Here is a 25,944-nt window from a genome sequence, read left to right as displayed (position 1 = left end):
GGCCTTACAAAAGAATTGGTGGAGTCGGAACAATGTTCTAATTCTATCACTTTTAAGCAATTTTCATAATCTCTTATTCGATTTAAATATGGATTTCCAAATGGATTCCTGATTGTTTTTTGATTGAAAAAGAATTATTATTCAAGATGAGAATGATATTGTTACAATGACAGAAAATAAGATATCCTCCTAGAGCCTTCTAGGAGAAAATGCAAAAACACAAAAAGGACTTTCAACTGAACCCACTGAGTTTAAAAAATTATCGCCTCTCAGTTTCTGTGTAACACAGAAAATAGTAATATCTGAAACTTTCTTGTGGAGCTTCGGTCAGAGGGAAACCAAAAATGTCATAATCTCCCAGAAGTCTTGCTTCAGAAAGGAACTCTTCGTGCTGCTAAGAAAGATAGATTGTAACTATATTGTCAATGTTTTTAATCTTGAAAACTTTTGCTATTGCTAAGTTACTGAATGAATTGTGGATTGTTGCACATGTTAGTGCTTTTCTCTGATGTGTCTCCTTGTTCCCCATCCCTTCCAGATTTCTTTTCTTCTTGTGGTTTTTTTCTTCTGATTAAAACTTCATTATAAACTAATTAAAAAGTCAATTTATCCTCCATTATCTGAACTGTTTATGTTATATCTGTTGATCAGGAGCCTGCTGGAGATATCCTAGTGTTTCTTACTGGTCAGGATGATATTGATGCTGCTGCGAAGTTGCTTAATGAAGAAACTCAGAGCAGAGGAAAAAGATCTTCAGGTACAAATGATAGCATATACTCTAATTAAGCAGTTGCAACTTGTGACATCCGCTTACTCTGTAGCATATACATCTTAGTTTCATTCTTCTTCTTAATGGAAACAAAGGGATTTACGTATTTGGTGTATGAAGAGAGAATAATTTGGGAAATTGACTTGAAGGGAGTAAAAGATTCAGTTACCATGCATGCCTTACTCAACCTAATTACTGCATTGTGTTGATATGAATTTTTCAAGAAACCAGAGATATTTATAGGCCTCGCTAAATACTACTTTTATTAAGAGTAGGTTTTTGGATTGAGTTTTTTGTTTTACTTTTTGTTAAAGAAGTTTAAAGCTTGATTTGGTGAAAATAAAACTTGAAAGAGCATCTAGATCCATCCTAATTTCATTTTGCCATATGAAATTTAGACTGCCTTTGGTACCTGTCATAGTTATGTAGGCGAAGGTACCGTGACACCTTGCCACGAATTGGATTCTTACGTTACACCTTTTTAGGATGATTGGGTAAGAACATCAGTAGGATAATATATACACCATATTATCCTTTCCTCAATTATGATTAATGGTGGTGGTGGTAGTGCAATGGTGGAGATTGTGATGGTGATAGTAGCAACGATGAGATTGCGACAGATATGTTGGTGGAGGTCGTGGTGCAGCATCAATTGTTTCCTTTTTAAGGGATGGAGGTAGAAAAATGTAGGAATTTGATTTCTTGTAGAAGTCCAATTTCTATATAAATTGATATCTTTAGGGAAATTTTCATGTGAAACAGAATCATAGTCGATTTCCATAATTAGAAGAATTTTTATTTAGTTTCCTACTAAAACTCTCTCTAATTTTCTTCTATGCATATCCAAATGATATAAATTAAGTATTACGAAGAAAATTCAATAGATAGAAAATTTAATTATAAATTTTTATTATATTAGAGTAGAATCTCTGAAACTTAAAAAATCTTTTTTTTCCTCTCTCTTGTTGATGACTAAATATGGAGTGGCCACGACAAGAACTAGTGACCTCTTTGAAGTCATATTTCAGTTTGATAGAATTATTTCAATTAAGCCACCTGGATCAAAAGCAACTCAAATATCGATCACTAGTTATAAATTAAATAGAAGCAACTATATTTAAAAGTCTCAATTGATCGAGATGTTTATATGTGGAAGAGAGAGAGAGAAAAATATCTCACTAAAGAAGTCACCCAACCGAAGACCCAAAGTTCTAAACTTAGAAAATAGAGAATAATTTGGTCGTGTCATGACTGATTAACTCCATGACAAATGATACTGGTACTAATTTCTTGTTGTACAGGATAGTACACGAAATTCAGGAAGCAGTTAAGGAGTTCTACTCGAGTAAAAAAAAACACATGAAAAATTTCTACTCTTGAATCTAGTCTCCACGATCTGAGACAAGGAGATCTATTTGTAACTTAGGACTATGGTGTGCTTACTCACAATTGGGAATGACTCGATGTGTTTGAGGAACTTGTGTGAAGCTGTCCAGATTATGCAAAATAGTTTCAAGAAATTTTGGAAAGAAAAAAAGGTTCAAATTTTGAACTTCAACAAGTTCAATCGACCTCCTCGAGTTTTGGTCCTGCAAAAGGACGAAATTGAGGTCTTAGGGCACCTTAGTTATTAATATTAGCTTGATGCAGAATTTAGAAACATGTAATATATCAGTAATGTAAAGTGAGGGGTAAACTTTACAGTTCAAATTCCTGCTACTGTGGATAATGAGAGGCATAGGTGTTAAAAAATTGAGGAGAGTTGGTTCTGTGGTATGTGACTCACGGATCTACAATTGATGATAATATGAAAAGTTAATTTGAGACATTTAAACTATGAGAGATATAAAACATACCTAAATGAGCCAGGTAACTGGCACCTAACGGTGTAACCTTTGACATGATTTAATGTTCTTAGGCAATTAAGATGGATTAAATAGATCAAAGTTGAGAATTACAATACTGGAACGAAACTCTCTTGTTTCACAACTATCCGCGGCCAATGGTTTGTGGCTGGGAGGAGCAGGGGCAATGCTGCCTGTGTGCAGAATGGCAGACGCGACTATGGAGGCTGCGCAGTCGTTTGCTTTGCACAAAAGTGACAAGTGTGCGGCTGGGTAAGGTGCGCTGTTGGGCAGTGGTGCACGATTGTCTGGGCAGGAGTGTGCGATTGTACGGAGCAGAAGCTGTGGTTACAGATATGCTTGGGTGGCAGGCATGGCTTGGTGATGCGCGCATGCGACTGAACCTTGTTTGGTGGTGTGCACAACTACAGGCGATATTGGGTGCATGTGACATTGCCTGTATGTTGGTGACCGGACTGCAGGATAGAGGCGGCTGCAGCTGGATTGACTGAGGTGGACATGGCTGGCAGCAAGTACACGACGTTCAGCTGGAAGGAACTGGAGGGCACGTAGTTTTTCGGCTGGAGGGAACTGGTGGACCACGGTGGTTAGAGGGTCTTGCTTATGTGCACAGCTTGCTGGTGCGCAGCAGCTAGACTTCCTCTAACATCTGGTTATGAAGATTGGTGATGGTGCTGTTGCTGGCAATGAAGACTGGTCTTGGTGGGTAGTTGCGGGTCTGTATTAGCCACCTAAGTAGTGGTGGTGACCAGCTATGATTGCTGACCTCCTTAAGCTATTTCTTTGATTTCGGCAACAAAACTAAAATAGGGTTTTAAAGGAGTTAGAGTTTTTTTATTAGAACTCTTACACCATGTGCAAAAGTAGTAAATTAGAGGACCCTATATAGTCACATTATTGGGGTAGTATTATTGGGGTGATAAAAGAGAAATACAATTAATTATATATATGAGTATTTTACTGATATATCATTTACTCTGACTATGCAAAGATTCAGGTTCCTACATACTATATACTTCCGAAGAGATGCTAAATAATTATGCGTATATTTTAATCTATGCTGCATGTATGTATTACTAGTAATAAATAGGAATAAGTCAAAAAGAAGGTAAAAAAGTGGTTACTAGATTCTGGATAAGGTAGATAATTTCCAGAATAACTACCTCTTCCTCCTCTTATAATAAACTAGATGTAACGACATCGGAAATTTAAAAAAGAAATGTATATAAAGAATATAAGTGCGGAAGCGAAATAAAAGGTTCTAATTAATATTCCTTACACAATAACTTAAAGTACTAATAATACCGACAATAAATTCTCTAAAGGAAAATACTGGAAATGAAAGATTATAAAAGAAACTAATAAACATTTAGGTATCTATTCGCTGTTTTCTTGTAGATCGGGTTCGGGAACCAAGTTCTCTTGATCTGAAACGGTTAAGTAAGGAATGAGGTACACTAGTCCAGTAAAGATATCACACTATATCACTGTTACAAAAGTAAAGATTGGTAAAAAAAAAAAAAAAGAACCAATAGAGCACAAGTTTCAAGTGAATTTATTTATCAATAATTAAACCATTTACCGTCCACTTATCTCAGTGGAATTTATAAAAACGACCCATGGAAACAATAACATCATAGATATCATAAGTTCATACATAATCTGTAACATAATATATCTCATACTTTTATATTTCAATCATCAAATAACAGTTGTCCCCTTTTTATCAGTCTACTAGTATCTGTGGGGATCCATAGGGGTCCCCGCTACCCGTGAACTATTCTCTTGATAAACTTAATTTACAGGGCCGTCCCTATACCCCGTCCGATATGGGTGCCAAATAATAAATCTCAATACCTCGTTCGGTATGAGAGTGAAGCGGGCCGTCCTCATACCCCGTCCGGTATGAGCGCCAAAACATTTAAGGACTCCATACCCCGTCTGGTATGAGACAACGTTCCCGGTAGGGTTCTCTATGGACCCGATCCGTCTACCATCGCTTAGGATATCTAATGAGGTTGTCAACTTATCCATTTATCAATTCATATACCTTTTCTACTTTTTTTTCTTAGTTTTCCGTTTCTCACGTAAACATGAATACTTAACAAGTAACGAGCATCCAATAAGGCAAGCATATCATCGGATTCACAAAATCAAACCATAATGAAGTAAACAGTAATTCATGCATTCAAAACCATAAAATAAATAAATCACATAGTATACTGCATTTAGACTGTAAATTAAATCAAACAGGAACTGACAGAGAAATATGTTCGGTTCGAGCTCTGCAGGCCAGTGCTCTCTTATTGGAGCAAAAAGTAGAGATATTTTCAAGTGGGTTGAAGGAGAACTTCTCTATTGGAGGTTGCATTTTAGAATCTCCATGGCTTAAAAATGGCCATGAGTCTCTCATAATGTTATTAGAGATGATCCTCATAGTTACTCAGCAGCTCCACATGCAATTGACGTTTTTTCTTGCTAAAGGACAAGCCTTCAAATCATCAGCCTCTTCTTTGTTGAACTCCAGTAGTGAAGCCGTTGTTGGCGACAGAACTGGAATGATAGTGCTCAGGCATCTATTTTAACTGTGTAGAGAAGTTTGAGTTATTGTAATTGTCTTTTCTGGCTGGATGTCTTCAACCCATTTCCAGTGGAGTGTCTGGATTTAGAAATCCTAGAAATCCAGAGCGAAGATGCAATTCAACCAACCAAAATTTCCTTCTATGCTATGGTTGGCCTGTTGCCACAACAAGATCATATAGATTTTCATCAGGCCCTTTTATTAGTAAAAGTTTGTATGTAATTAATTATTTAGTGTTTCCTTTTCTTGCACCTAAAGTTGTATAGATACAGGACCAAATTATTCAATAATGAATATACATTCTATTTTCCAACACCTTTCATCCCTCACTCATGAAGACGTGACATGGAATTGTTTACTTTTGGAATTTGATTTGATCTTTCAAGAACCTTGTGGCCTTCCTCCTCCAGATGCATGTGGTCATCGTATTATATTACTTCCAGAGACTCCACGGACATTTGTGAGGTTGTACCTTTGCCCACACTTTCAAAAAGATGAGACTGGAAAACATGTACTCCAGTGATTATTGTGAGGCTGTACTGTTGCAAAAAGATGATACTGAGAAGTGTCTGATAGTATGCTACAACAAGGCTTGATTAAACCAAGTCAATATCCTTTTTCCTCTCCCGTTTTATTGGTTAGGAAGGTGGACAACTCTTGGAGCTTTTATGTGGATTATTGTGTTCTAAACTCTCACATTGTTAAGAATAAATTTCCAATTTCAGTTATTGAAGAATTACTGGAAACATTACATGGTGCTTCTTTTTTCTCTAAATTGGATCTCGGTTTCAGCTATGTCTTCATGTTGTAGGTATTTTTTCTTACTCTAAAAATTGTTAGGTTCTTTCCTAATAAGTCCGTAGTAAGATCAAGATAGGTAAAGAAAGACCACAAAAATACTCATGATTCTAAAAGAATTATTATTAAGACAAGAAAGAGAAGAATACAAGCACGGAGAAATAAGATATCCTTGCCAAAACCAAAAAGAAGTAAAATAAGTACATATCAACTAGAAGAGGTACCTGTAGGAGGCCAAAGAAAAGCATCCTGTCAGGACCTGTGTACATGGTTCCAATTTAAGAAGATGCGTTTGGATTTAAGAGAAAGAAAGGGAGAGATACGAGAAAGAGAGAGAGAGAGAAAAAATAGAAACAGAAAGGGAGAAATCGGAGGAGAACCATAGGCTGTCAAGTAGAAGAGGAAGAAAACCAAGAGAGAACCCCAAACAGCAGAAATGCATCTATCAGCTCCAGAAAACCATAATCCTATTTACCTTAAATACCCCTCCAAATCACCGACCACGTTTCCCTAGCAGAGGATCAGATGGTCAAGATTTCAACCTTGATCGGTAGGTGATTCTACGGCTCAAAGTATGACAAATGTCTCCCTGTATTCACAGGATTATGACACGTGGTTAGGGCTCCTTAAGTCCACCCACTCCTTTGCGGATGGTTCCACCATGCTCCCCATGCTCTCATTATGCTTCCCTGCTACTGTTACCTCTCTGCACCTCTTTTGATCCTCTGCCTCCCTGCTGATTTTCTCTTGATTGCACCTGGATCCTTACACATCCCAATTCTGATGAATCTCAATGAGAGCATGGTTGGAATAATGTCCACGAGCTTTGACCCATGCATTAGCCAAAAATATTAATCTATCCCACATCTCCTGAATTGATGAGTAGCAATCATCCAGAATTCTTCGATTCCATTGAAGCCATAAAATCCATAACCCTGTAATAATGGCCCCTTTCCAAAGGGTTTTGCCCCTATTCGTACTCCCTCCCCCTGAATGGTAGCGTGCATCAAGTTTTCCACTGCGAGAGGAGTAACCCAACATAAACAGAACATTTCAAACACTGTAGTCCAAAGTATTCAGGGTGTCTCGCAATATATGAACAAGTGGCAATTGTGTTTTCTATTGTCTATAACACAGAATACTTACAATCCTACTGGTTTTCATGCTCATTGTCCTGTAACTCGATCCATCAGTAGGGACCACAACAATCTTTAAGTTTTTGTTTGCTAGTGTTCAAATAACATAAGGGCATAGATGGAGCATGGAAATCTACAGTTACAGTAAAATTAGCAATTCAAAGCAATTTTACGCTATTTTTTTTTTTCTTTGAAATAAACCATTTTACACTGTTCATTAGTTGACATTGAGTTGATTGTAATAGTCGGTGGGATATAAATTTTTCTTGATGTATTTTCAGAATTTCATTTCCTTAACTGGGGATGAGTGCATGATTAAATTTTAATTTTCAGGATTAATCATTCTTCCTTTATATTCCGGACTTTCACGAGCAGATCAGGTTAGTAATGCTTTATCTGGTTTCTATGTTATATTTAAGTTGTTTATGCATTATCATTGAATATCCAATTAATTGAGTCTGCTGTTTTCTTATTTCTTTAGGAGCTGGTATTTTCACCCACTCCTGGTGGCAAGAGGAAAGTAGTGATATCAACAAATATTGCCGAGACATCATTGACTTTGGAGGTATGGACTTATTAGCAAGGCTTGTGAAATTGGTTCCTTGTCAGTCATCAGGAATTGCATCATTTAGATAGGGGCTTAGCCTAGCGGGTAACTTCACTTGCATGTTCTATGAGGTGAAAGTTTGGCTTTGGCCTTAAGTTCTGTTTATTTATGTACAAGAAAGTATAATTTAGTTTCCATGCTATTTGTTCTCCCTTTAATAGGACTAGCAATCTTTTATCTTGCGCACTTAGCATTTTTTGCAAAGTTCACCCCTTGAAAAAAGGTAAAGATTTAGGAGATCCTATAGATTACTGACAAGATGCTGCTGAGAATGTTTTTCTACAATGGCGCCATTCCCTTGGTGTCTGGTCATTGAACTTCTCTTTTTGTTTTTAAACAATTAAAGTGTAATCACAAAGCAATGAAGATTAGCCTAGTGGCTAAACTTGCTTCTCTTGGCTAGGTCAGATGTAACTAGGGCTATGGGTTTGACTTTTGAGTCTTTATGGGCTCAATTTAATAGTTTAAGGAAAATGCAAGTCAATCTGCACTTCTTGGTTTAATCATTGTTATTAACTGAATTGATGACCGGTTACTTTAAAAGATTAAACTTATAGGCGAAATCAAGCAGTAACATTTATTTTAAGATGTTAAGTCCATAAGTTGAAAGTGAATGAAGCATAGACTAACATACATTGCACTAAATTTAATTTTAATAGAAATATGAGTAATCAAGATTTAAAATCTTGATTTCAAGCTCTAATATCATATGAAATAATTGTTGTAAGTAACAATTACGTCAAAAGCTTAAGTTAATAGAACGTGATTTAGTTATTATATTTATACTTTAGCAACCACTATGCCTTCTGTAGAATGGAGGTGTGACTTTGGCAAATTCCCTTGAGCTGGTGGCTCTGGCCTCGATTTGTAGGTTCGTAAAGAAAGATTTACCTTTTGCAAGCTATCCATCTAAGCTTCTCTTATTATTCGTTCCTTGGTGATTAGACACTTCTCCATTGGAAACCTGGAGGGTTTGCAAGGAGTAGTTATTTTCTTCTAACCTTTTTCCTATAGCTTGAAGAGAATAAGGAAAAATAAAAGCTTTGTATTGCATTATTTGGATGACCTTCTACCTAATATTTTTGCAGGGTATTGTTTATGTTGTTGACAGCGGATTCTCAAAACAACGTTTCTACAATCCGGTAGTTTTCCACTTCTATTATTTGACATTCAAATTATCTAATTGTGTTGCTAGTTAAGGTGGTTTTCTTCTCTATTCTTACTATTTCATTTAGTTTTGCTCTTAGGCTTTTGCCAAAACTAATTTATGAACTGAAATTATGGTCATATTGAACTGAAATTATGGTCATATTGAACTGAAAAAAGATACCTTCTAGAAATACTATGAATGATTTTATTCAAGTATGGTATTTGCTTTTACTTTTTTTCTTGGGTTTCCTTTTTGAAGTTTATCGGTGATTTTGCCCTTGAAATTGGTCGTTCCATTAATTGAATTTTTGATGTTCGATTTTTGAGTTTTAGCATGAGAATGTACAATATATACTAATTTTTCAGAAGATGCCCAGGTTCATCCCTAAATAGGTAACAGACAAATGCAGATAGTGAAACCAAGTCTCTGGAAGGTCAGCAATGATGTACGTGATTCTTAAACTTAATGCTAGCCTATTCACCCTTATTCAAATTAATTAGCTGTCAACTCAAACACCTGTAAAACAGAGAGGTTTTATTAAGAAAGACATCCTTATCCTAAGAAATAAAATGGTGTCATCCACGAACTTCAAATGAGAAACTTCTACAGCATCCTCCTCCATGAGTAAACTCCCCTAAAGAGCCCCTGTCGAGACCCCTAGGAAGCATATGACTTAAGACACCAACCACCAATGTAACTTAGAACAGAGAGAGAGAGAGGATCTCCTTCTCTCACTGCTCTCTCATATCTGGACCAAGTTTCAGGCTCTCTGCTAATTATGAAAGAGAAAGTTGCTGGATATAAATATCTTCTCATACACATCTCTTGTATATCTCTAAAACTTATTGTCCATAGCTTTATCCAAGAAATTCTAATAAACCTTATCATATGCTCTAGAAATCCATTTTAAGAAGAAAGCAAAAGCTTTATAAATTAAAATCTTACTAGTCTACAAGTTTATAATAACATATAATCTACCTGAAGGCTAAATAAACAAAAGATAATTAATAATAGTAACAAAACAGTAATAATAATAATAATAATAATACTAGTAATAATAATAATAATACATGTATCTTTCTTAGTGCTAACTGTTCCCATTTAAGATTCTCTTGCTTTTATATCAATTTATACAAGACAAGTAGTATGGGTACTAATTTTTCATGTATAGTTTAAAAGAAGAGGAAATTCAGGTGAGAAACAGAAGAATAGTAGACTGTATAAAATTGGAGATTAAAGTGAAGAAATATAACGGAAAGTAGATTGAACATAATAGGTGAAATAGAATAGATTTAAAAGAATGAACACAGAGAGATAGTGTAGCTCTAGCACAAGAAATTTTTGATTCATTACTGTCTGTTTCTTGTTGTTGATAGTTTATTGGCCTCTATATATATGTATTAATATTTTTCTTTTTGAGAAAATGGGAGAGAGTATAAGGGTAAAACTCAAGTCATTATATGTAACTAAAAGAAGGTTATGCCATTTACGCTATATGCTCTTGGTTTAAATAGAGAGTAATTAGAACTAAAGTAAATACTATAATCATTAAATAGGAAATCAAAGCTTTTATGGCTTGAAATCTACTTAAATAGCCTAAGATCTTAATAACTTAAAATTTACTTCAATTGGATAGATAAATTAACTATGTACATCTTTCTTAATGCTAAAAGTAAGTCCAAGTTAGGGTTGTTTTGTTTTCTATCAATACTCCTTTTAATGTTTTCTTGATCATCTAGATGAGTAGGTTGCCTTTTCTTTTGCCGCATTTTAATTCAATGTTGAGAAAAGCTGTTCAGTAATGCTAATAACTCAAAGGTGGAATAGTTTCAGTTTTTTAATTATATAGATGCTTTTTTGCAGTAACTTTATTTCATTAATTTATTCATTTATCTTTGTTCTAGTTTATATGAGACTTCATTGTAAATCATTGATTTTATGTAATAGTCTTAGGCCCTTAATTTTCTACCTTCCATTTCTCAAATTTCTTGAAGCTTAGAAAAATTTCCTTTTCATTATATATTCATTGTTAACTTTGTTACAGATTTCAGACATTGAAAGTCTTGTAGTAGCACCAATATCCAAGGCATCTGCAAGGCAAAGGGCTGGTAGGGCTGGGAGAGTTAGGCCTGGGAAGTGCTACAGGTATCTTCCTAAAAAATCCTCCGCATCCTGAAAATGATCTTCTTGAAGTTGTGAGAAGAAATATTAATGGCTTGGCATTTATTGTTTCTTGGATTCTTGCATGTAATGGCATATTGGCGGCCGGAATTGCTATTTTGTTAAAGTTTTCATGCTAAAACCATCTTTTATTGCTCCAAATGTAAGGATGTTGATTTTGACGCTTGTTACAATGTACACCATTGGTAGTGTTTGCCTGATTCGACTAGTCTCTTTTATAGTTATGTAATTAACCATTCAATTTAATGATTGAAGATATCTCTTTGACAACAATCTAATGGAGGGGTTTTTCCTTTCTAAATAAAGCTTCTTTTCCTGTCAAAAAGAGAGAAAGAATGGAGGGGTCTGAGTATCCTTATGGTTAATGCAGTCTTGATTCATTGCTGACTGTGCTAGTTTGATGTATTTGATTGTTGTATACATACTGTCAACATCTTTTACATGTAAGAAGTTTCTTATTAGTTTATTGTATTTTGGAAATAGTGCTTGTCTTGAGCCTAATTAAGACAGTTTCTTGACCTAGTTTGGTTATTTCTACCAGGCTATACACGGAAGGGTTTTTTGTCAATGAAATGTCTGCAGAGGGGATCCCTGAGATGCAGCGATCAAATCTTGCTTCTTCTGTTATTCAGGTATTCATATGTTTCATGAATTGTCTGTGCAGTATATGTTACTGCTTTTTCAGGAATCTCCAACTTCTTAACTAGCTAGGCCCGTATCAAAGCACTTCATGATGATTAAGATTTTCTGTATGCAACTATTGTTGCTTCTTAAATAAAAAAGAAGTATAGATATTTTTTGCTGCATGCCAGATCTGGAATATTTTTAACTATAACTTCGGTAATGGAAAAAATAAGTGCTTATTGCATTTTCTTATACCTTTCGTAGTGGCAATAAGAAGAGCATGATTGTGAGCTAACTATGCAAAAAATTCATGAATGATATTTACCTCATCCTAATCGAGTTGAGTCTTGAACTTGAATAGGATCAAGTATTGGTTTTCTTTGTTTAGGACACAGCTCATAGAGCTTAATGGATTAAGAAGTTCATGGCCATCTGTTACAAGTGTGGTGTGAATGACTTAGGATGTTGACATGGACTAAGATGATGTAACTGGTGGTACACGTTGACTGATACATGGATAGTTCTGTTGGTGATAAAGTCAAGCAAAAATAAGTTCATGTCATTATTTTAAATGGATGAAAAGGAATTTCTTATAAAAAATGACGTTTATAGAAAAAAAAAAAAAATTTCTTGGTAGCTGGATGATAATATTTGTACTCTTTTTGGATTGGTAAATAACCAATTAAATACTTAATAGCTCTTGAATCTAACTTCTCTCTGGTCTGGCTACAAGTATGGATAAAGTTACTGCATTCAAAGACTCTTGAGATGATTTTAATTATTGATTTTAGATTAGGATAAAACTGAGAAAATGTCTGCATTGGTGTTTTAAGCCCCAGAACCCATGAAAACAGGTGGTTGATTATGTAAGCCGCTATAGTCACAACTTCCTGAGTAAGTTTGGTGAATCTTTTATAAAAAAGAAAAGCTCTAGTCACATTTTGCAGATGAGCATTATGAAATGTTCTGACGATATATGATCATCAAAGATAATTTTAATTGTTCAGTCTATATGAGCTACAAATGTCTTGAAGTTCTGGTGTTCACTCATTTGACATGATCTTAGTTGTGATCATTAAGGGATTTAATATTTTTTAGAAATTTATGTCATTTTTAAGAAAAGGGAAAAAGGAAGTGAAAAAAGGGGTTTTGACTATGAAGGCCAATAATTAAAAACAAAGGCTGAGGAATTTTTCTAGTCCACAAATGAAGAGAGGTCTGTAGCAAAAAAAATTCCCAGAGAGTGGATTGCTTCAATACTATCTGGAAAAGCATTAAATTTCTCTTGTTCACAAATAAGCAGCAGATAATCAGTATTCATCATATACAAGGTCAGCTTAATTATGAAAATTCGAACCTGCAATCAATTCCTACAATCTGGATACCTAGAATTGAAAAAAAATCCAAATGGTACATAGAGAAAGATTAGGGATTTTTCCAGAATTCTTAGCTGTAAAAACAAATAAGAAAAGCTACATGAGTAGATTTTCAACAGATTCAGATATTCACTCTCATTGCAATTACAGATGACTAGTTTGTGCATTTTTTTAACTTAGGCAAGAGTTTGCTCTATGCTATAAGAGTATAGGAGAAAATTGAATATGATGATTTCTAATTATAATTCATGTCAAAAGTTCTTGAAACATATTTTTTTGAGTAAGTGCTTTCTCAGTTATATCTCAAATTTAATTTGCTTAGAGCAGAAATATATTTTTCTGTTACAAGTCACTTCTTCTGTTAGAGAATGTATGCTTCTACTTTCTTTTCGGTATGATAGTTTTGGTGCTCATTTTTAAGCAGTAATTCTTTGCGATATGTACTTTACACCTTAGCTACAGTTTTCCTAGTACAACTGTGCAAGAATTAATGCTGTATTTATTATTGAATTAGAGGGCCCAATATATGTGTTCTTAGGATATTATAAGGAAGTATACAATTAATTACATATATGGGTATTTTACTGTATATCTTTTACTCTGATTATACGAAAATACATTTTCCTATTTAATGAATAACTTTCCGATTCTTTTGTTCTGATCCCTCAGTTAAAAGCCTTAGGTATAGATAATATCTTGGGCTTTGATTGGCCATCATCACCATCTTCTGAAGCAATGATCCGAGCACTTGAATTACTTTATTCACTTGGTGTTCTGGATGATGATGCCAAACTAACTTCACCAGCAGGATTTCAAGTTGCAGAAATTCCACTGGTACGTAGTCGATATATATTTAGTAATAATCAGAATTTGTGTTTCTTTTTCACTATTATCCAATGGTGTGATTATTTTTGATGGGCTGGTAAGAACTTCTGGTTAGTTTTTCTACTGGTATTTGTAGAGTTTCACTCTTATCTTTCATGTTTCATTTATTTTTCTTGTTCTATGAGAGCTAAATATGCGGATGTCTGACATGCAGCTTTGGTTAGTTATTGTTCTTTTCTTTGATATTCCTTCTTTTCGATTTTTATTTTTAAGGGGTTTTGCTTTTTGACATATTTATGCAGAACACTTCATGACTATGTGTTTGTTACCTTGTTATCCTTGAAAGTCCTCCAAGTTCCTTATTGTTAGAGTTTAAGAAAAACTTTTCCTGCATGGGGTATTTTCTTTTGGGAGGGAAAAGAACTGAATTAAAATGGCACCAGGGGTTGCCAGCGATATACAAAATATACAAGCTTATAGATTTCTTTTTCTTCTTCTTGGTGATCCAAAATATAGTCGTTAGGATGAAGATGACGAATTTTCTTTTGGAGTAGTGCCAAAATCACAATCTAGACCCATTTTCGTCTTTGGCAGAGCAACTCATAACCCTGCATAGGTGGTGTGTGCGAATAGCTGAATCTCAGTTCTTTACAGTTTCAAACAACAAGATAAAACATGGCTTTGGGATTCACATTCATTTAATCATTAGAAGTAGTGATTAATGCAGGGCCTTCTCCTCGTTTGATTGTCCAACATTAAATCATTTTCCAAACTGTACGCTAGGTGAAGGAAGCAATTGTAGTGAACTAACAGTTAACCGAATGAGTTGTTCTATCCAGAACAGTACCCTTTAGCAGCAAAGTTTGTAATCACCTTACTCATGGGAAGAACTAGAAGATTAGCAATTAGTAGTCTGATTGATTGTTATGTTTAATTTTGTATTTTTTTTCTAATTTAAAGTGATTATGGGACTAAATCAAGAAAGCAGTTAATTTTAGAAGTTTTAATTTGTCTTATGAAATTGGTATTAGAATTTTAATCATTTCAAACAACTGCTTATCCCTGAAAACTGTTATGTTGGAGTAGCAGTTGACTGTTCCTTGTATACTGCCTGCCTATATAAGGTTATCTTGAAGGGATTAGACTTATGGATGTATTTCAGATGAAGGTGGAGTACTTTCCTTAAACAAGATAGTGTAAGGAAGCCTCTTAAAGTGTATTGTTGGAAAAACAGTAAAATGGGAAATGATTGTAAAGGAAAAGGATAGAAAGGTCATCCAATCAGACTCCCACTTGATCACGTGCCTAATAGATAAGCGTGCCTTCCAAAACCTGGCCTATAAATATGGGCCTTTGTTTGGAAAGGTAATTCAGAAAAATATACTTAAATTCAAACAGTGAAACTCTGTTTCCTTCCTTTCGATCGACTCAAGTCAGAACCATGGGCAAGGTTTCTGACAGATAGGTCGTAAAGGAATGAAGTTGCAGAGAACTTCTGTGGCTCTCTTCTCTAATTTCTCAATATCTAGGCCTATAACCAGATCTAAAACAAGGGAACTTACCAATTTGATATTCGAGCCAGGGGTTATGGGTCATTTATGATCGTTAGTTGAAAATATTCTCAAAATCCTATCATAAGGATGGTGCATAGGATTGCTTACAATGGGAGCAAGATCCGGCGACATTTGTGGGCTAGTGATCTCTGGATGAGTTGTTCAAATATCTTTGAGCTAAACATTATTGGGGCAGAAGTGATATTAGCCAAGCTAGCCATAATAGGAGGAAGGAGAAATGCGAGCAAGATCATCAAGACACCTCCTTCTTTGTCCTGAAATGCCCCAAATTCAATTTCCATGAATTTGAAAATACAAATGGCTGATTCTCACTGATACTATCATCAAATGATAGGTGTCATAGGTGTTCACCCTCATAAACAATGCAAAAGGGTGGCCCCTTAAGAGGGTTTTTTGTTGGTAGTATTAATCAACTTAGGATAGGCATGTAGTTTCTTAGCTATGGATATTACCGAGCTGTTGCTCTTGGAAATCGAAGATAAGGCTAACATGTGTGTTTTAGTTACTAATGCAGACAGAGAGTCTTGTGAGTTGGAGTCTGCTGTCAGTTTCCCTTGCACTTGGGTAATTTCTTTTTGTCCAGTTGTTTCATTTTTATCCTCTATCATGGGTTATGGGACTGTAAATGGTTTGAATGGAGAATTTTGAATTCATCACTTGGGATTTAACATCATGGGTATGCAGTTTTACACTTGGAATCACTTTGTTGAATTACTAGGTATAAGAACTCAATGTCTAAAATAGGAATCAAAATTTTAGTTTGGTAGACCTTTAATTAGGTTTTTCCTATATAATCTATACTTATTTGTTAGCTTCTGTCAATTCTTAGTTTTTCTTTTCATCTTATGAAGTAAATATCCGTGTACAATTTCTTTATGCATTGAGTGAAGTTGGTCTTTTATTCAATAGTTATCAAGCCATTTAGTGTCAGAATTTTGTGCTTTTTGTTTTTAAATAGGTAAATTATTTACTGTTTAGCATGTGTTTCTTTCTTTTCCTATTATTTCCACAATTATGCATTAGTGGATTGGTTTGAGAATTAATAGTCCTGCAGTTTGAGGAACCGTATTGCTGGTATTCATTACCTCATTAAATCTTTTGTTATACTGCTAGATATATTTTTATGGGTTTTGTTTTTGCTTTAATTGATTTGATATTTTACCTTAAATGGCCATGTTGCAAATTAGTTTTTTTATGTGGACCCTAGGCCTATATTTAATTGTCAATGTTGAATTTGAATATTTTGTAGGATCCAATGATCTCAAAAATGATTTTAGCTTCTCAAGAACTTGGTTGTTCAGAGGAGATCATTACCATAGCCGCTATTCTTTCAATCCAAGTAAACCTCTGTTTCTTTCCTCCATATCTTTACAATTGCAATGTGGCTAAATATTCTCTTATTTTTCATTGTCTAGAAACAGCAAATTCTAATTTATTCATATTGCTAACGAGGAAAATTAATAAAAATATAAAATTATAAAGCTATGTCTACTGGGGCTTGAACTTTTCTCTTTAACATATTCCTTAAGCTAACATTTATGGTTATTTTTCCAGTCTATTTGGGTTTCTGTTAGGGGGTCACAGAAGGAACTGGATGAAGCCAAGCTGAGATTTGCTGCTTCTGAGGTATTTTCACTTTTCATGCTAATCAGATATGATTTGTGTAAAGTCGCATTTGGTTCAATTTCCATTCCGCTGCTAGTAATTTTGTAATTTTAATTTTCATAGTAGTGTTAAATGCTGGGATTTGATTTGCACTTTGAGAAGAAGGATTGGGAATCCGCCATCAATGAATGCAGGGAGGGTAACTGAACTATAGAAAATGATGTTGTAATTTTATATATTACAACTAATATTAAAATTTCAAATAGAAAGTAGTTATGAACAGAGTGAGATTTGGACTAAATGGGCTGTATTTTACTACTTAAAGAGGTTATTCATGAAACTATAGTGTCAATTGCTACTTTGATACTTGCAGTACCTCACTTTTATTCTTGTCAATTGTTCAGCTGTGTCTGGACCAATTTACATATTTATGCAGTATTTTTTTCTTAAAATGCACGTTGTTGGATATGTTCTTTTTTATATTATTAAACTAACTTTAATTCTTCGTATCACATGGTGATAATAGCATTAGGGAATATAATTGCAATTTAATTCTTAAAATGCATGTTGTAATGATTGGTTTTCATGTTTATTTGCTTCTAAAGTTTCATGTACTATGTATGACTTTTTTGAGAATCCAACAATTATTGTGCTATAACTTTCAATTTATCATCCATTGCAGGGTGACCATGTCACTTTTCTAAATGTATACAAAGGATTTCTCAAGTCTGGTAAATCTTCGAAGTGGTGTTATAAGAACTTCATAAACTACCATGCCATGGTGCGTAGTCAAATTTAACATCTTAATTGAGGTCAGATTTACAATTTTTGCAAAATGATAAGAATTTTTCTTGAATAGAAAAGAAGATAAAAATTAGGTGAGAAAATAAGTATAAGGGAATATTTTGTTAGTTATCCTCCTTCGAAATGAAAAAAAAGCATTAAACAAAGAAGAATTGGAAGAGGTTTTTGATTGTCCTATCTATTTTATATTTGATTGAGAAAACTCATTTACATCCAACCGGTTTTTTGCCTTTTGAGTGAATTCACCCCTTCCCAAGGTTAGTTTTTTTCAAGTGTCTGCCTTTTGGTACTCACAACAGTTTCCATTTTTCATAAGACAATATCTCATATATTGTTTTAGGGATATATTCATTACATAAGTTTGTGATTTTTATGGGTTAATAGACATTTATCAAATGACACAAATTGCAAGATAGGATATAAAAGGTGTTTAGTGCATTCTCTTATATTTTTGCGAAATATAATAGATAAATCATTATCAGAGAACTACATAAGTTTTCTAGAACTTACTTCAATTGCAGGATCAAAATTAAATTCTTGAACCGACTTTGGATTAATACTTCGACATCTTCTTGGTAGCAACTTAGTTAGGGTCTAGTATGATCTCAGGATCGAGGTTAGGTTTTCGCTCAGTACTTGACATTGCTGGATCAAGGTTAGCGTCTGATATGATATTTTGAGAAACTTGATTTTGAAGGTTTTCTTCTCGTAGTGAATTCTTGAGTGCGCCATAGATATTTTATTGTGGTGATGAATTTTCTAGTGGGTTATGAATGTTCTTTGGTGATGGTATTGAGGTGAGTGACAAAAGTGATAGATTAAAGTCTATTGAAATGCTTTGTATCCTTATCTTCTAATATAAGCACCCCTTAAATATAAAATTGGGTGAAATATGATTCTTATTCAACAAATATCACATTCGCAAATACATAAAATTTTTAAGTGGACAAATGGTAACATTTTTACCCCTTTTGAGTGGGAGAGTACTTCATAAATGCATATTTAGGAGTTTATGGATCCAATTTTATCTTTAATGAGAATGAATATGACAAAGACAATACACTCAAAAATCCAACGGAATAGATAGTTTGTGACACTTATTGTTGGGTAAAACAGTTGAAGGGGTTTCAAGAGAACTTTTGAAATCAAAAACATTTTGTAGGCAAGCAATTATAATGTAAGTGGCAGTAAGGACATTTTCACTCCAGTATTGTTTTGTGGCATTGTTTTGGGAAAAAAAAAACTTTGATGGTGGTTAAAAGATGATTATTCTTGTATTGCGCTACTTTTTTCTATTGTAGAGTGTGGACACGTGATGGAATATGAAGAACTCTTTCATGATAGAAGAATATGAAAGTGTGTGATTGAAAAAATTTTTTCGTATTACTTGTACTTGAATTTTTTTATGGATGTTCCAAATTAGTTTTTTATTATATTATAGATCTAGGGTATTATATGACTAACATCAGGTTTGACTTTGAGTAAAAACAGTCAGGTGATTTTAGTACAATTATCAATAAATGACAAATTATCGAGCTCTAGAAATATTTGATATGCAAGATTGTCCTCAAATATCACTATGAATTAATGAGAATAGAATTAAATTTCATCTTTATTAATAAAAAATGTTACACGCTTATATTTTTGCGAACTCACAAATATTGTAGTGTAAATTTTCATGTTCTGAATTCTTAAATAATGAGAAAAATATAAGTTTTAAAATGGAACAAGATGGGTGATAAGTCTTTAATGGTGAAGGCAAATCTTGTGTGTGAGGTCGGTTGCTACTAATAGCCGATGGTAGTGGTTGGCGGCGATGGCTAGTGGTTGTCACACAGTGGTCAGCTATGAAAGCTGAGCTAACCCTTTGTAGTGTTTTTTTTTTCCTATTTCGACAATAAAGGGCCAATAGAGTTAACTAGAGTTTAGGGTTTTTTAACTTAATACTCTAATAACATGTTAAGAATAATTTTTTATTAGTGTATATTCTATTGAATATCAGAATTTTATGTATACAGGTATTTTAGGACAGAAAAATGATTCAAACAATTAATTATAATTAATTATAAATAGTATAATTTTACTTTTATACCTTTTAACTTTATTTATTTCTTTTATAGTAGTCTGATTTACTTATTCTTCAACATTCTGTTTTACTTTCTCTTTAACATTTAAATTTACTTCCGCTTTAACATTTTATCATTTTTATTTTGAATTTTTTTAAAAATTTTTGCATCAAATTGTATTTGGCCATGATGTGGAATGACTTAAAACTAGGAAAGACCTAACTTTTTGGTGTATAAAAGATATATAGAATTCGTTTTCGCAATAATCAATATTTCAAACAACAAAATTGATGCAATAATCAATGAAGGTGACAAATCGTTTGTAGTCAGAAGATTCCATGAAAGGATTGAGGATGTTTCTTATTATTTTGATAGATTTTGTGATGTTTTCTTCCAAATCGTTTGTTTTTTGTTCAACAGTAATCTAGTCAAGTTGCAAATGAATCAGTGTTCTTATAAATATTATAGCTTGTAAAATCTTTCTTAAATGGGTTCCAAGCCCTTCTTGCCCTTTAATGCATTCTGTATCAAAAACAAAAATATTTGCAGGTATATCTAATGATACATAATTGTTATTTTGGTTTCAATTGGTTTGCAGAAAAAGGTGATGGAGGTTCGAGAACAACTTAGAAGAATATTACAGAGATTAGGATTGGCTTTAAAGTCTTCTGATGGAGATATGCAGGTAAGCGTGTGATGTCGCTAATATTAAGGTAGTTTCAGCAGTAAGATTACTTCTCTCTCTGAGAGAACTTCCTACACAGGATTACTTCTCTCATAGAAAAGATTATTCATGTTTATGTGATGGTGTGTAATAGTTTTTTTGATGTGTTTGGAACTAAAAATGAATGTTTGATTCCTTTTATGAGTTCCTCACTTTTCAAGTATTAAAGTCTTCTCAAGCATCCAAAATAGGAGAAAGATATCTTTTTGATTGTCTCGTGCTTGAGTACATGGTGAAGGACTTCTGGTTATGACCTTTATGAAAGAAAACTAAAAGTAGTTGGACCAGCTTCAATTTTAAACAAGTTTTCCTTTGTTTAACTTCAGATGATCTCTGTTCTCTTTTGCTTCAACTAATACAAGAGTTATGTTTCTGTGTTAAAGAAAGGGTAAATTAAGTTGAAGGGTATAGAAGTAAATTACACTTTTTGTAATTAATTATAATTTATTATCTATTTTATTTTTTATTGTAGAAAATCTGCATATGTATGCCGTAACATTCAATAGAATACATACTAAATAATTCTTAACATGGTATTAGAGTATTAGGTTAAAGAAATTCTAATATCACTTACAAACTCTATTTCGGTCTTTATTGCCGAAATAGAAAAGAAAAAACCTAAAAGGATTAGATTAACCTTCATAGCAGATCATTCTAGATCGGCCACCAGCCATCCCTGCCGGCCACCAGTAACAACTAAACTGGCCTTCATTGCCAGTGTCAGAACCTTCAGCTGCACTGCCTGACAGAGTCGCCCTGCAGAAAGATGCAACCTCAATACCAAATCCAGATGCGACCCTTTCTGCACCATTGTCACTTGTCACAATGCCACCTGCCGTGACGAGATGCAGACACGACCCTCTCATAATCAGCCATAGTCACGAGCAGACAAAGATGCGACCTTCTCTGTCGTGACACCATCTTCCAGATATGACCAGACATGGATAGCGGATAGACTCGACAAGATTCAACCATGAGCATGACCCGATAGTGAACGCGACCCGACCACAAACACAAACTGCAATGCTAGTGCTTTTCTGCCGCAACCAGATCCGACCTCAACTAGATCACACCACCAGAATGCGAGCTTCTCAGCAGCGAACCAATCACAGCCCAGATGTGTGTTGCGAACCTCTCTATCATGAAGGGGTTATTTTTGTTATGCATTTATTAGTACTAGCGGGGAGTTCCTATTTTATTTACTTGGATATATGTAACAAGGTAGAAAGTTAAGAGGCAACGTTTGTGCGATAACTCAGGAGTCTTGCAAAACAAATCGGAAGCTTATAATTGTAAAAGGAAAAAAGGGAAAAGAAAAAACAGTGAGATATATGAAATCCATTTGTGGACTCTTTTCTGTGATTTTTCTGTTTGTTATCTGTCTGTTATAGCTTAGAATGGGCTATATGGATCAGGCTAATTTCTATTCCAGGAGCCTCATGAAATATTGAGAGGCTATTTGTCTGACTTGGCTTTTTATTCAGTTCTAGGCGTGCTCCCTATAGTAGCCTATTGGATCTTCTCAATATAATTTCTATAGTTTAAATGACCATTGCAACATTTGTATTGCAGGCAGTGAGGAAGGCTGTAACTTCAGGATTTTTCACTAATGCCTGTCAGTTACAAGTGAGTAATATTTCATAATTGCAAGTTGAACTAAACCCTTTATGCATTGGGGGTGCAGATCCAGTCTTATTTATTTTAAGTCAACATCTTAATTTATGTTATCATTTTCCTTCCTGTTCTTGGTGAAATTTGATAATTCACATAATGTGTTTGGGAATCTTTTTTTTTTTTATATTAAGTTGATGTCTTCTATTGGTATATTTTTCATTGTCTAGGCACACAGCCACGGTATGTACAAAACTGTCAGAGGTTCTCAGGAAGTCTATATTCATCCATCGTCTGTATTATTCAGGTCAGTATGGTGACTGCTCTGAAGTATAAGGTGTGAGCATTTTTCTTCTGCGCTATGCAAAATTGGTGCATGCATATTTGAACTTTGGCATCACAGGGGTGTTACTGCTCTGAAGTAATATTTATCTCATGTATCTAGGATCCTTCCCAGTAGCTTTTGTAGGAGATTAGCTATCCCAGTGGAGAAGAGTTCCTTGTAGTCTGCACAGACTCATTATGGCTATATAACTTAGGAAGTGGGAGAAATTATAAGCAACAAAATCAAGCTAAGAATACTTTGTTCTGTCAACATTCACTGTCCCAATTCACACTACACTCATCCTTATCTAGGTTTTCCGGCATTTTTATAAATCATAAATACTATTTCAAAAAAATAAAGCATACATATGTAGAGAATGCAGACGGCAATAGATGATCACCTCCTCAACACAGGAAAGCTGTTTCCTAATGATCTCAGTAATACTAGAATCCATAACTACCAAAAAGAACCGAGAAGTAAAACAACTGCTTAGGAAATGAAACAGATGAATAAACTTTCCCTTTCTTCTGCTGTAAACTGCTTGTACAGCTGGTCAACAACATAATACACTTTAACATGATTCCACATTTTGTTGAGGTTCTTGTGTGTCACGGAGAACAGTACTTGACAGCAGAATTCCCTTGGCTTGGGTTGGTACACAGCTAATTCCCAGTTTTCAGGATTCTCCATCGTTACAAACTGAATTGATCCACCATTTTTGCAGCCACTCTTTTTGACTGGTTTTTCTGTTTTGTTGAGTAATATCTTAAATGATTTATTGATAAGAAAGGGACAGTGCTGTGCATTGAGCACTGAGTGAACTATTCTTTCACTTGTATACTAAAGATTTTCATAATAAAATAATCTGAAGCTGCTTTAATATGAGATCTTCAACTAACCTTCCTTATTTCCATTGCGAATGAACTACATCTCATGCAAACATTTGTTGCCTAGCAGAGTCAATCCGAAGTGGGTTATCTACCATTCTATTGTCTCAACTGATCGACAATACATCCGCAATGTCATTTCCATTGATTCATCTTGGTTGATGGAGGCTGCACCACATTTTTACCAGCATCGGCACAATCACATTGCATACTGATTGTTCTGAATTTTCCTAGAAATGTCACAGAAATGTATGTTGATCGTGATTCTCAACTCAACAAAGACAATATTATACTGATTATTGGAAAATAACACCTGCATTATCTGTTTCTGGTACTGATTTCTTTTCTAGCTAAACAAAAATTTTCTCTGTACTGATTTTTAGATGTGGTGATGGTCCCTCTGTTATGTGTTATTGTTTTCTTTGAATGGTACCAGACTAGTTTCATTCTTTGTGAGATCTTGCCGTGATTCTTAATGAAATATTTCATATTGGGTAGCCGGTTTATAGGTTTTTCATTCTACTCCTTGATCACATTCAACTTGTCAGATTGAATCTCAACTGAAGCCTTGACCCTTTTGTCAGCTTTCTTTCATTTTCGTAGCAACCAAACAATGATTACTAGAGACTACTAGTAAATTAAAAATCAAAATAAACAGAGACAAGAATGCTTTGTATCTCTTTGATTGTCTTGTTTCCTTGAGAAACACAAACACTCAGATATTCTTTTATTGGATTTCATCAGTCTTCATCTCCTTTTTCTCTTTTTCTTGTGGCCGAGTTGGTGAGGTTATTTAGATTCCTGAGTATGTCATTGGTTTGAACATAATCTAATAAGATATTTTGTTAAAAAAAAAAAATGTTCGAAACTTGTTCATACCTGGGCTGATGGGTTTAATAAAGTCAACGTTTTAAGTGCTGAATAAATTATACGCGTTGCCATATTTTAGGGTTTTGAGATTCCGAGCAAAACTGTCAGATCTACCTACTTTTTATTTTATGAACAATTTTGATGGACAATAAGATTTTACATTTAATATAATTTGTCATACTATGTGCTTATGAAAGCAAGATGATTGTATCAATATAATGCAAACAGATAAATTATTATGTAACAGCTACATTATAATGTAATAAATTTTATTTTATTAATAAAATTTATAGAAAATTTCTATAAATTACTGAAAAATATAACACTACATTAATATGTTCACATAAAATAATTTGTTCAGCCAAGTGATTATATCAATATGATTTAAACAGGGAAATTAGTTTAAGAGCTCTAGAGAAATTTGATGCATTTTATTTTATCAATAAAATTTATGAAAAATGGTCATATATTACTTAGAAAAATATAATATTACATTAATATAAGCACAAAATAATGTGTTCAATAATTTATTTCAGGTGTAAAAAATGACCCAAAACTAGTGCTGCCATTGTAACTCATAAGCAATTTAAAATATTTAAATTTAGAAAGTAAATAATTACTTGTTTTACTATAATTAGGCATAAAAATAAATATTTATTATAATCTTGTAAAAGAAAAAGACATTAATATCCAAATTAATACAACATTCTACTCATTCACTTGATATTATTCGTGCTAAGTTGTTGAAAATCATTTGGAAGACGAGCATACCGATGAAGACCAAGCTTTAACGAGAAGCCAAAATTCGTCAATCCGTTGGCGTATTTATTCTCTTCGCAAAATAAATGTTGAATTTTTAACACGTCAGTCCTTCAATAACAAGTGTCCGATAGCACGGATGAGAGCAACATGAATACCTTCTATTTGTTTGATTGTTTTGCTCGTTGAGAAATACAAAGACTTGAATATCTATGTGTTGTATTATTTTTTTCTTTAAATGAAGGTATTACTTAGAATATTCCTAAACATGTCATATGTTTTCGGGACTTAAACAATAAGATAGTTTATTTAAAAAATGTGTGATTGATAACTTGTTAATATGTGGGTTGATAGCTAGGTTTAAAGTCAACATTTTAAATATCGAATAAATGTTCTTCAAGCTGTCATATTCTATAGTTTTGAGATTCCAAGTGTATACTTTCATAAACTAATAACATAATTCTATTTTCATAAATGTCCTGTTGACAACTTGTTCATACAAGGGGTTGATAGGTTTGATAAAGTCAACATTCCAAGTGTTGATTAAATTTGCTTCAAGTCATATGTTATAAATAATTTGGTCTACAATAAATTTTTACATTTGATATTAGGTTGTCATCCCATATGCTGACGAAAGCAAGATGATGATATCAACATGATGTAAACAGATAAAATTATTCTATATAGTTATACATCAATGTAATTGTTATACATTTTCTTTTAGTAATTAAATTAATAGAAAATTTATATAAATTATTCATAAAAATATAATAATATGGGCACATGATAATTTATTGTCAGTTTACA

At 33.7% G+C, this 25,944-nt stretch overlaps 1 protein-coding gene across 1 annotated transcript in view; it reads left to right on the top strand.

Moving 5' to 3' along the window:
• The window catches only part of LOC110822033 (RNA helicase family protein), a 46,678-nt gene extending 22,798 nt beyond the window's left edge, over nucleotides 1-23,880 (top strand). Inside the window, exons 10-23 of the mRNA XM_088208319.1 lie at nucleotides 652-757; nucleotides 7,483-7,529; nucleotides 7,631-7,714; nucleotides 8,845-8,898; nucleotides 10,951-11,051; nucleotides 11,629-11,719; nucleotides 13,757-13,921; nucleotides 16,736-16,825; nucleotides 17,041-17,112; nucleotides 17,774-17,872; nucleotides 20,560-20,646; nucleotides 22,258-22,311; nucleotides 22,527-22,603; nucleotides 23,579-23,880. Of these exons, the coding sequence (XP_088064445.1) occupies nucleotides 652-757; nucleotides 7,483-7,529; nucleotides 7,631-7,714; nucleotides 8,845-8,898; nucleotides 10,951-11,051; nucleotides 11,629-11,719; nucleotides 13,757-13,921; nucleotides 16,736-16,825; nucleotides 17,041-17,112; nucleotides 17,774-17,872; nucleotides 20,560-20,646; nucleotides 22,258-22,311; nucleotides 22,527-22,603; nucleotides 23,579-23,723 (1,272 nt within the window). The 3' untranslated portion in view covers nucleotides 23,724-23,880. The remainder of the gene's footprint in view (nucleotides 1-651; nucleotides 758-7,482; nucleotides 7,530-7,630; nucleotides 7,715-8,844; nucleotides 8,899-10,950; nucleotides 11,052-11,628; nucleotides 11,720-13,756; nucleotides 13,922-16,735; nucleotides 16,826-17,040; nucleotides 17,113-17,773; nucleotides 17,873-20,559; nucleotides 20,647-22,257; nucleotides 22,312-22,526; nucleotides 22,604-23,578) is intronic.
• Nucleotides 23,881-25,944: the final 2,064 nt, after the last annotated feature.

The sequence above is a fragment of the Carica papaya genome, chromosome 7, assembly GCF_054855325.1.
Source record: "Carica papaya isolate Zhongbai chromosome 7, ASM5485532v1, whole genome shotgun sequence".
In the NCBI taxonomy this organism is placed as follows: Eukaryota; Viridiplantae; Streptophyta; class Magnoliopsida; order Brassicales; family Caricaceae; genus Carica; species Carica papaya.
This window is presented reverse-complemented; position numbering and strand designations above follow the sequence as displayed.